Genomic DNA, 10144 nt, shown 5'->3' with positions numbered 1-10144 from the left:
CGTGCTGGGTTTCCAGATCTGCTCGTGGATTTCGAAACTAGAGACAAACTTCATGCAAAGGCTAGTATGGTTTCGACCATTTTGGCAATCGACTTTGAGATGAATAAAGTAGGAAACTAACAAAAATTGATGATGTTAGGGTCAATGGAAGTATATTGTACAAAGACAAATCTATGGTAGGATCTAGTGTGAGGAAACAAACAAAGGGGACTAAAGAGATTGTATCAGAGGGAGATTCTAAGAATATTCTAGTTAGGAATCCTGAAGCTATTGTTATAAACTGATTGAGAATCAAAATGAAAACCACCTATGTCTGAACCACTTTGAGAAAATCCAATAGAACATCTAAATCTGTGTAGAGGCATTCTTAATCATTGAATTATTTGCTTTTAATTGATGTTGGCTGACCAGAATATTTTTCAGAAGCAATGCAGGTTCAAGATTCTATTAAGTGGGATTAGCAATATAGGATGAGTCGCCTACAAGAGGTAAAAGGTGAGGCAATAGGTTCAAAGAAAACCTGATGGGAACAAGCAAAGTGAGGTTGGTAGTAAAAGGTTTTCTACACAAAACCCAATGGTGAAGTCGACTACGTTTAGGCTTATGTTGAATATTGTTGCCACTGAGAATTTATATCTAGAACATTCAGATGTGAAGATTGCATTCGTCATTGGTGACTTAAAGGATCATATCTACATGGTTTAACCAAAATGTTTCAAGTTCCTAGCAAACAAAGCTGTATCTCTAGGCTAAAGAAAAACTTGTGTGGTTTGAAATAGACTCCTAGACAATGGTAGAAGAGTTTTGACTCATTAATGTGCAGTAATAGGTTCACTAGATCTAAAATGGATAACTATTATGACTTCAAGAAATTTGATAACCAGCATAGTAATTTGCCATTATATGTATATAATATGGTCGTTGGAGGAACAAGCATGAGGAAATTAACATACTAAAGTAGCAATTGTCTAATGATTGTGCGAGATAGATCAAAAGGATTTCTTAAAATGTCTCAAGAAAAGTATAATGAGTAAGTGTTAGACAAATTCAGAGTTCAAAGTGCAAAGCCCATAATGGCTCATTAGGGAAGTCATTTCAAACTCTTAATGGAGCAGTCACTAAACATATGAGGAGTGGGAGTACATGGCCAAGGTACCTTGAGTCAGCTACCAATCGTTTAATGTATGCTGTTGTGTGTATCAGACAAGACATAGCTCATGAAGGGGGATTGTGAACTAATATATGGCTAATCCGAGAATGATGCATTGGGAAGCTATAAAAGTGGCTATAAAAGTAGCTACTAAGATACCTAAGAGGTACTTTGAGCACTACATTTTTTTTCATAAAAAATAATGTGCCTTTACAAGGCTTTGTCAATACAAAACTTGGTGGTAACATTGACAATGGGAAGAGCACATCGGGGTTTTTTTCTTTTTTTTTAATCTTCAATGGCATTGCAGTCAATTGGAACTCCAAACATCATAAGTATGTGTCATTCTCAACCACTAAAGCACGGTAGCAATAAGATCATTTGGTTGAAGAATTTTCTAAAGATGATAGGTAACAAGCATGATAGCAGTGTTCCTTTCATTGATAGTCAGGATGCTACTTGTCTCGCAAAGATTCCAATACTTCACTTAAGGGAAAAAACACTTTTAGTTGAAATATCTTCATATCTTTGAGCTGATGGATGATAACACGCTGTCATTGAAAAGATTCTTCGTACAAAAAATATTACAAATATATTAGCCAAGGGTGTCATAACAGAGAACTGAGGTTGTACATTACATTGTCTCCAAGGTTAGTGATAAGAAGGTGCCACCACACTAGGACAATTTGGTTATAAAGACGAGTGGAGACTATTACCATTTTGAAGATTAGATTCAAAGTAGGAGATGGATGGAGTTGTGAAATCTGATAAATGAAAGAATTTTTAAAGGAGTATACATATAATTTCCACCATTACTCTATAACCTAAATTCTTGTTGTATATTAATATGATTTCTCTTGTAATTATAACTTGATATAATAGTTAAAAGATTACCTAGTATAGCAATATAGTTTCCCTTAACTATTTTGAAGGATTTTTTATGTAATTATTTCCTTGCCTTCTTCTCTGACTACTCTTTTTTACGTTTCTCATTCCCAATTGAGGGGAGCTTCCCATATATAAGCCCATATCCATCATCAGTCTCAATTAGAACACTTTACACCAAGCTGTGCAACTACATTAATACCAATTGAGATATGTGCATAACCAAAAATCCATATGTAGTCAAATAATTATATTGGACTATCATAAAGTGTCTCATATATAGTGAGTTTTTTTTTTTTATCAAACATAAAGTACTTTTGCTATTAATTGCTTCCCAAATACAAAAAATTCTTTCAGAGCTCATTTACATGCGCACTTTTTGCTAATGTTTTGCTGCTAGTGTTCTGTTTGGTAAGAAGTCAGGTAGTCTTGAAACCACCAACATAAAGCTTTGCACTCACCTCTTATCTCTCAAACAACCCTCTCCTTGTCTCTCATTGCTCAGAGAGAGAGAGAGAGATCCCTCTCATGGACAATTACGACTGGTACATGACGAAAGATGGGAGTCGAGATCCTACTTTTTACGCAATCTCTGTAAAATGTTAAACGTTAATTAGACAAATTTTTTGCCATGCATTTCATTTATATTTTATAAAACTAAACTTGTACACTTTCCCAAATCTTATGTTGGTTGAACATGATGAAACATTCATATTACCCTCTGATCTCGCCTGTGAAGGAAATAATTGGACTTATGGTCGATTCATTTATTATATATGTAAATCCTAGATGCAAAAAATACACCGGAGTTGTTCCTTATTAATTGGGTGACAGTACATGACAACTTTTTGTTAGCTTATTGATACCAGTTGTAATATTAAAGATGTACGGAAAATAGTTAGACGCGTACAATCTTCTCAAGCATATCTTCTGAAAAAATAAATAAATGAAAAGGACATCAGCTTTGGCTTCATAGTAAGACAATATCAACAAAGTCTACTTATATTAGGCTTACATTGCTCTTTTAATTTTCTATTAAGCCCATATTTATTTATTGCTATTAGTTTATTATTAACTCTCGTTAGTTTGTGCATTTCTTCTCCATGACGTCACCCTCGTTCCCTTAATTTAGTGTTTCTTTCTTCCTCATCGTCACTTTGCACGCAACGACATCCATTTTATGGAATATTTTTCTGAGACCAAACTTTCAAGGGTTTATTATAATACGAATATTAAATGTGCAGAGGATTCGCGATCATAATCTTTGACTATACATACAGTAATCATTGACAAATGAAGATATAAACTGAAGTTACTAGTAAAGTATAAAAGCCTTGCTCGTGATAGGTTAAATTTTTGAGTGTATCCTTCTAAAAGAGATTTTTTCATACGCAAGACATGACTTTTTAGTGTATGCTGCATTTAATTCAAAGACTGATTAGGCATTGCTAGAATGTTGCAAGTGGGGCAGTGTCATTTGTAGTTAAGAACCATGGATTAGAGAGGCTAGATAGACATTTCCCTGCCAAATATTCATGTGGAGGTGACCTAAACACAAGCTATTAGCCAAGGTTACTTCCTCTTGTTCATTTGTGCATTTTGTATAGATAACAATATATGATGAGTTGGATTCACCCGTGAAGATATAACTTGGGTGTTGTGCCAAATAACACTTGCAAAGAAGGCATTGTAGAACAAGCGGGTGTATGAGATCAAAGAAGAAACCAATGGCAGCAAGAGGAACAAAGGGAAATTTTTAGTAAAAGTTTTTCTCCAAATTTGTAAAATAGTTCAATGTGAAGATTGCACCCCTCCTTGGTGACTTAGAGGAAGGTATATATATGGTATAATCAGAAGGTTTTCAAATTCTTGGTAAATAGAACTATGTTTGCAAGTTAAATGAAAGTTTGTATGATTTATAACAGGCTTGTAGATGGTGCTATAAGAAATTCGACACATTTATGTGCGATAATGAGTTCACTAGATGCGAAATAGACTAATGTTGTTACTTCAAGAAATCTAATGGTTGCTATATTATTTGATTGTTGTATGTGAATGATATGACCACTACAAGATCTAGCACGGGGTAGATCAATAAATTGAAGCATCAATTGTCAAAGGAGTTTGAAATGAAGGACTTGAGAGCAGCAACTTGGCAACTCAGATTCCTGGCATGAGGATCATGTGAGATAGATTAGAAGGATTTAAAAGTTGTCTCAAGAAAAGTGCATTTGAGAAGGTGTTGGATAGATTAGAGTTTGTTTTACAAAACCCAAAAGAACGCCTTAGAGAAATCACTCCAACCTCTTGAAGGAATAGTCATTAAAGATAGATGAAGAGCGGGAGGATATTATAAATTATTGAGATATATCATTTGATTCTTTATATCTCTCAAAATTATGCATATATTGTTGAGAAGTAAGTGGATGTACAAGTAAAATAATTACTTTTATTATAAACCAATATTACAACTCTCTATTTTATCATCCTCTCACAACAACTCATTGTACTTGCTTACCCACTCCCTCACAAACCTCACATGGACACAACTCTCTCACACACCTACTTACTCTCTATTTCTCTACACTTCAAGCCACCTACTCCACCCACTCACACACTCACGTACACACTCCACTCACACACATACACTCCTCACACTTTTTCACACACTCACACAAGGGGCAAGAACCCCTATTTACAGGGTGTAAAGTCGGCACACATCCACCGACTTCCCACACCAAATTTGTCTTCTTCCTTATTATTTTATTGCAACTTGGGTCAACAATTGCGGCTGAGAATTGTCTGGAGAGAGGGAGAGAAATCTGGAGGAGTAACGAGAGAGAGAGATCTAGAGTAATAGAGAGAGAGAGAGTAATCTGGAAAAATCCAGAGAGAGAGAGAGGCGGTGCCCTTCTCACCACTAGGGGTGAGCAGCGGTTTAGGGTCGACCCTGGACCGACCCTGGACCGGCCTAACCCTGCCGGTCCTGGTCCGGTTCCCAAGGGGACTGGGTCGGTCCTTGGTCCTGAAATTCCAGGACCAACACTGTGCGGGTTGGTCATCGGTCCTAAGAGTTTTGGGTCGGTCCAACCCTGGACCAACCCTATATATTATATTATATTATTTATAATTCTTTTATATATTCAAACCTAAGTAAAATGTCTATTATATTATATTATATTGAGATGTTCTATCAATAGCACTAATAGTAATTTCAATTTAAAACTTTTGTTAAGTATTAAGTATGTGTCATTTGTTTTGTTTTCAAGTGTTTAGAAGTTCAAGTGAATTAACAAGATGTGAAGTTATATATTCATGGTTTATATTAAGTATTTTGAACTTTTTATGATTTAATTGTATTTTACTAATGAATTTCAGCTGCACTTTGCTTTTCAATTTGTGTCAAATGGTAGAAGTTTTTGAAGAGTAGAGTAGTACTGCAGTTGCTACGGTGATTTGCTAGTCAAGTGGTGTAAAGCTCATTTTTTGGTTGAGTAGACTCTACATGATCAAATGCTAGTCAAGTGATGCGAATTTCATTTTTTGGTTGAGTGGAATCTACATTATCAGGAAAACGCTTTTGCATATGGTGTTATAAATATTAAAGATAGATGATTACAAGAACTTTCCATCTTGTCACATATCTCGATGAGCGGTTAGCGGATACGAAATTTCTATTATTGTGTCATCTTAAATTTGCTAAATATGTATTGGTATTTTATAGTTTAGTTGCACAATACCGTATTGTTGATAGATGTGTAATTTGAATTTGTAGGTTTGCTTTTTTAGGAAGTATAAAAATAAGACAAAAAAAATTATTGATCGGTCCCGGTTGACCACGGAACCGACCGAACCCATTGGTCCGGTCCTTGGTCCCGGCTCAATAGGGTCGGTCCTCGGTCCTAAAAATTGAGGACCGACACTGCATGCTGGGTTGGTCCTAGGGTTAGGGGGTGGCCCGGACCAACCCGGACCATGCTCACCCCTACTCACCACTCCCCCTCACCGACTACTCTCTCTTAATTTAGATATAGTAGTCGTGCCCATATTACTTTTGGACTCTTCAACTGTCTCCCTCCATTCAGCATATTGTAAAGCTTCCTCAGATGTGGATGGCTCTATGGCTTCATCTCCAATTGCTTCTCTTGCTGCGACTTTCCATTGAGTTTTGTGATCCTTGAATTTTTGCAACGCCAATTCATTTTGCCCTTTAGTCTCATTTTCCTTCTTCTTACTCAATTCAGTCTTCGTATTTAGCATATCTCCTCTAAGAATTTTGAGATTAGAACTCATTCGATCAAGCCTCTCATTTGTGACTTTCATTTCGTGCTTCAACCGATTCAATCCCATCCGAAGCACTTCAATGTAGACCTCTTGATCCTTTTCCTCATAAAATTTCTTCCCCTTGATCTTATTCCACCGATCCTTACACCACGGGATGTAGGGTGTAGATGGCCTCCTTTTCTCAAAGAAAACTTTCTTTTTCTCCTTCATTTGCTCATTGTCTCTTCCGATATGATTAATTCGGAACATCATAGTGGGCTTGAGGTCCTGAAGCTTTTGCGGCTTCTTGAACTCACATCGGAACTTCTCTAGCTCCCTTTCTTTTGCCTCGAGGTCTCGATCCTTCTGCCTTATCATCTCATCCCTTTTCTTCAACATATTCTCCATCTTTGCCTTCTCAACTTTCAGCTTCTTTATCATATCTTGCATCTCATGCAATTTCTTTTCACGACTGCTTATTGGCATTGTTAGTTGCTTCTTCGAGTTCTCCCTTGGCTTGCTCTTATTCGGGGTCGTGATGGAACCTGTCGAATTATCCAACTCAACTATACAAGTTGTGCAAGCTCTTCTCGTTCCTTCATTGCAATAGGCACTTGAAAGTCCCATTCTTCTTCACTTTCAATCTCCTTCTTGCTCTTGCAAGAAGTGACGACATTTCCTTCTTCTCGCCTGTACCAACAGAATCCGGCAATATGTCCTACCTTGCCACAAACGTAGCACCGTTTGCTACGCCTTTTGTTGCTCTTATCTTCATCGTTGTTGTCATCACGATCTTGACGAGCTCCCCCTGGCTGATAACCCTTCTTTTCGGGTTGCCTCCACCAATCTCCATGATCTTTCCATGGTTTGCCATCTCTTGCACCTGCTCTATTTCTATTCTGGCCCTTGAACCTTCTTTTATTACTGAAGAGGGCACTTTCATCCTCCTTAATTGAGACCTAAGGGATTTGTTTATCTAAGACCTCTTGATTGGCCAATATAGTTTCCAACTCAGTTAGAGTTGGCTCATTTGCCCATCCACGAGTGGCCATAACAATACCGTTATACTCCGGCCTTAACCCATGAATTATTATTCTTCTCATGATGAATTCTTGTCTCAGAGATGGCATTCTCAGGATCTAATTTTGAAATTTCTTCGCAAATAGATTTAACTTTAGAAAAGTATTGACTTACGTCATACTTTATTGCGAGATTGAGAGGAGCTCGTTCTCCAGGCATTGTAACTTGGCACCGTTTGTCCTCGCAAACAGCGTTGCCAAGTTATCCCAAGCCTCATTTGGGGTCTTTGCACTATTTATGTGTTGCAATAATTCATCATCAACAGTCACGGCAAGAACGTAAAGAGCCTTACCTGACTTGACATTCCACTTTCTTAAATCACTATCATTTGTGGGTGGTGTGGTGTTGTTGCCGCCAACAATATCCCATAAATCTTGTCCAAGCAAATAATAGCGCATGCGGGTACTCCAATTATTATAATTAAAGTCATTGAGCTTCTCCATCCCGTTCACTGGACTCGAGAAATCCACCATGGTGACTTGAGTATAATGCCCCACACTATTCCAAGTAAGCCTGGTCCCGGACCAACCGACTTCACAATCCCAGATTGTGCACGGGTAGAACTCCGACGTCCTTTGCTTCTTCTCTCCTTGGCTCGACGATCCCTGACCGCCTTGCTCACTTACAATGGTCCCCGACCACTGTCTTCGCACGGCCTCCGACGACCTGCTCTGATACCACTTGTTGAGAAGTAAGTGGATGTATAAGTAAAATAATTACTTTTATTATAAACCAATATTACAACTCTCTATTTTATCATCCTCTCACAACAACTCATTGTACTTGCTTACCCACTCCCTCACAAACCTCACACGGACACAACTCTCTCACACACCCACTTACTCTCTATTTCTCTACATATATCTCCATTGATTGTGTATATCTTTGATTAATTTATAATTAATAAAGTTTGTAAATAGGCACATGGACGCTTCATTATGGCACATAGAGACATACTGAGATATACAGAAATTTCACAATTCTCTCTTCCATAGTATTCATTATCTGTTAGCTTGTTGACGCCGGTTGCAATATTCAAGATGAGCGGAAACCATTTCATGCATCCTATCTTCTCAAGCACGATTAAAGACAAGGGAAAGGACATCAGCTTTAGCTCCGTTCAAAGACACCGTCTTATCACAATCTACTTTCCCCAGGACCACGTCGATCTTCTAATGTATTATTCACTCAGTTTTATGTGTTGCTAACTCTTGCTTGTTTATCCATTTCCTCTCCATTCCGTCACCCTCAGTTTTGTTTTTCCCTTGCCGTCCATTTGCATGTAACGACCACAATTTGAGGGTTTAAAAAAAAAAAAAAAAGAACCAAACTTGCAAGGTTTATTATGTTATGAGTATTTAATCTCTGGGTGTTTCGCGATCATGCTCTCGGACAACGTATATAGTTTTCTTTGACAAACGAAGTTGAAAACTGAAGTTATTAGTAAAGAGCAAGAGGCTTGGCTGTGTTAGGTTAATGGCTTTGAGTGATTCCTTCTACAAAAAGATTTTTCACACGTAGGCTATGATATTTTAGTATGCGTCGTATCTAATTAAAGACTGATTGAAGATTGCTTGAATATTGTAATTTGTAGTTATGAACTAGGCAGCTGCGTTGGTTAAGAGACTCTCCTTCATCACTCAAGTCGAGGGTTCGAAACCCGCAATTGCTAGCATTGTAAGTAAGGGCCCGTGGTGGTGGGGTCCCGTGCTAATCTCCCCCGAGATATAGTCATCCGGTCCAAGTGTCATTCGGGCACTGTAGGACCGTGGGACCCCGAATAATGTAAGCGAAAGGGAGAGACATGAACCTATTCATTTGTAGTTAGGTTACATGCCAAGTATTGATTAGGAGCTAGACCTAAACACAAAGTTATTAGCTCAATTTATTACATATTACCGATGGCATCTATATAGCCAATGTCACTTCCATGATGACGAAAGATATTTTTTGAACTCATTTTGTCATATTGTGTGATAGATAGTTATCAAAATTCAGTCTCTATTAGAATGTCAAATCAAAAAAAGGTGGAAGAAGACAACATATAATATATATTTATTATTTATTTATTTATTTATTTATTTATTTATTTATTTATTTATAGATAAGTGATGTGGGATACTTTAACGCCTCTCTCATGTAGGAGCCAAAGTAGAAGAGAATTTGACAAATAGGGGGCGGTGTATGCAAAATAAACTAAGGTGGAACTTGGTTGTTATATCACGTTAGAATGTCCAACCCAAAGCATAAGCTCATGAGGCGAGGCAAGCCAAATGTATCTAGGAGCACACAATCTCCATAAACACTCGATGATGTGAGGTACTTTAACATCATGAATGAATGACTTTTAAAATTCTTGAAGGCCACATTAAACAAAGACTCAGCTTTACGGAGTTTTTGAGTGATCAACAATCTATTAACAATCAAAACAATGTTGCTTTAATTTTAAGGGAAGAAGCTGGAATTGCATCCCTTAGAATTTGGCTACTTTCCTTTTAGGTAATCTTTTCGTGGATCAACCAATACGTTTGAATCTCTCCTATCTATCAAAAATTGTATCAAGAAATTAAAGATGCTGAAGGTAGAAGAAGGGAGTTTCCTTAGCCCAAGTTCAAAGTGTACACTCAGATCATCTCATACTACACACACTCGTGCGCACGGAGAGAGAGAGAGAGAGAGAGAGAGAGCAGGGTTAGCATATTTAAATTATAAATCATGCTGTCATTTTAAAGTTTAAGCTTTTAAATCAATCGACAGTAATCTCCA

General features: G+C 37.4%; 1 protein-coding gene across 1 annotated transcript; it reads right to left on the bottom strand.

The window, feature by feature from the left end:
* Nucleotides 1-6037: 6037 nt before the first annotated feature.
* Nucleotides 6038-7172, bottom strand: LOC104447570 (high mobility group B protein 13-like). The gene is made up of 2 exons (XM_010061292.2): nucleotides 7040-7172; nucleotides 6038-6843 (listed from the first exon to the last, which is right to left on the bottom strand). The coding sequence occupies exons 1-2, from the start codon at nucleotides 7170-7172 to the stop codon at nucleotides 6038-6040; spliced, it is 939 nt and encodes a 312-aa protein (XP_010059594.2).
* Nucleotides 7173-10144: the final 2972 nt, after the last annotated feature.

This window comes from Eucalyptus grandis, chromosome 11, assembly GCF_016545825.1.
Source record: "Eucalyptus grandis isolate ANBG69807.140 chromosome 11, ASM1654582v1, whole genome shotgun sequence".
In the NCBI taxonomy this organism is placed as follows: domain Eukaryota; kingdom Viridiplantae; phylum Streptophyta; class Magnoliopsida; order Myrtales; family Myrtaceae; genus Eucalyptus; species Eucalyptus grandis.
Note: the sequence above shows the minus strand (reverse complement) of the source record. Positions and strands in the feature narration are given on the sequence as shown.

Excerpts from the sequence above, each read along its gene's own strand:
- LOC104447570 (XM_010061292.2), bottom strand. The coding sequence starts at position 7,172 with ATGGCAAACCATGGAAAGATCATGGAGATTGGTGGAGGCAACCCGAAA. Across the intron at positions 6,844-7,039 it reads AACAAAAGGCGTAGCAAACG|GTTCCATCACGACCCCGAAT; the intron begins GTGCTACGTTTG and ends ATAATTCGACAG.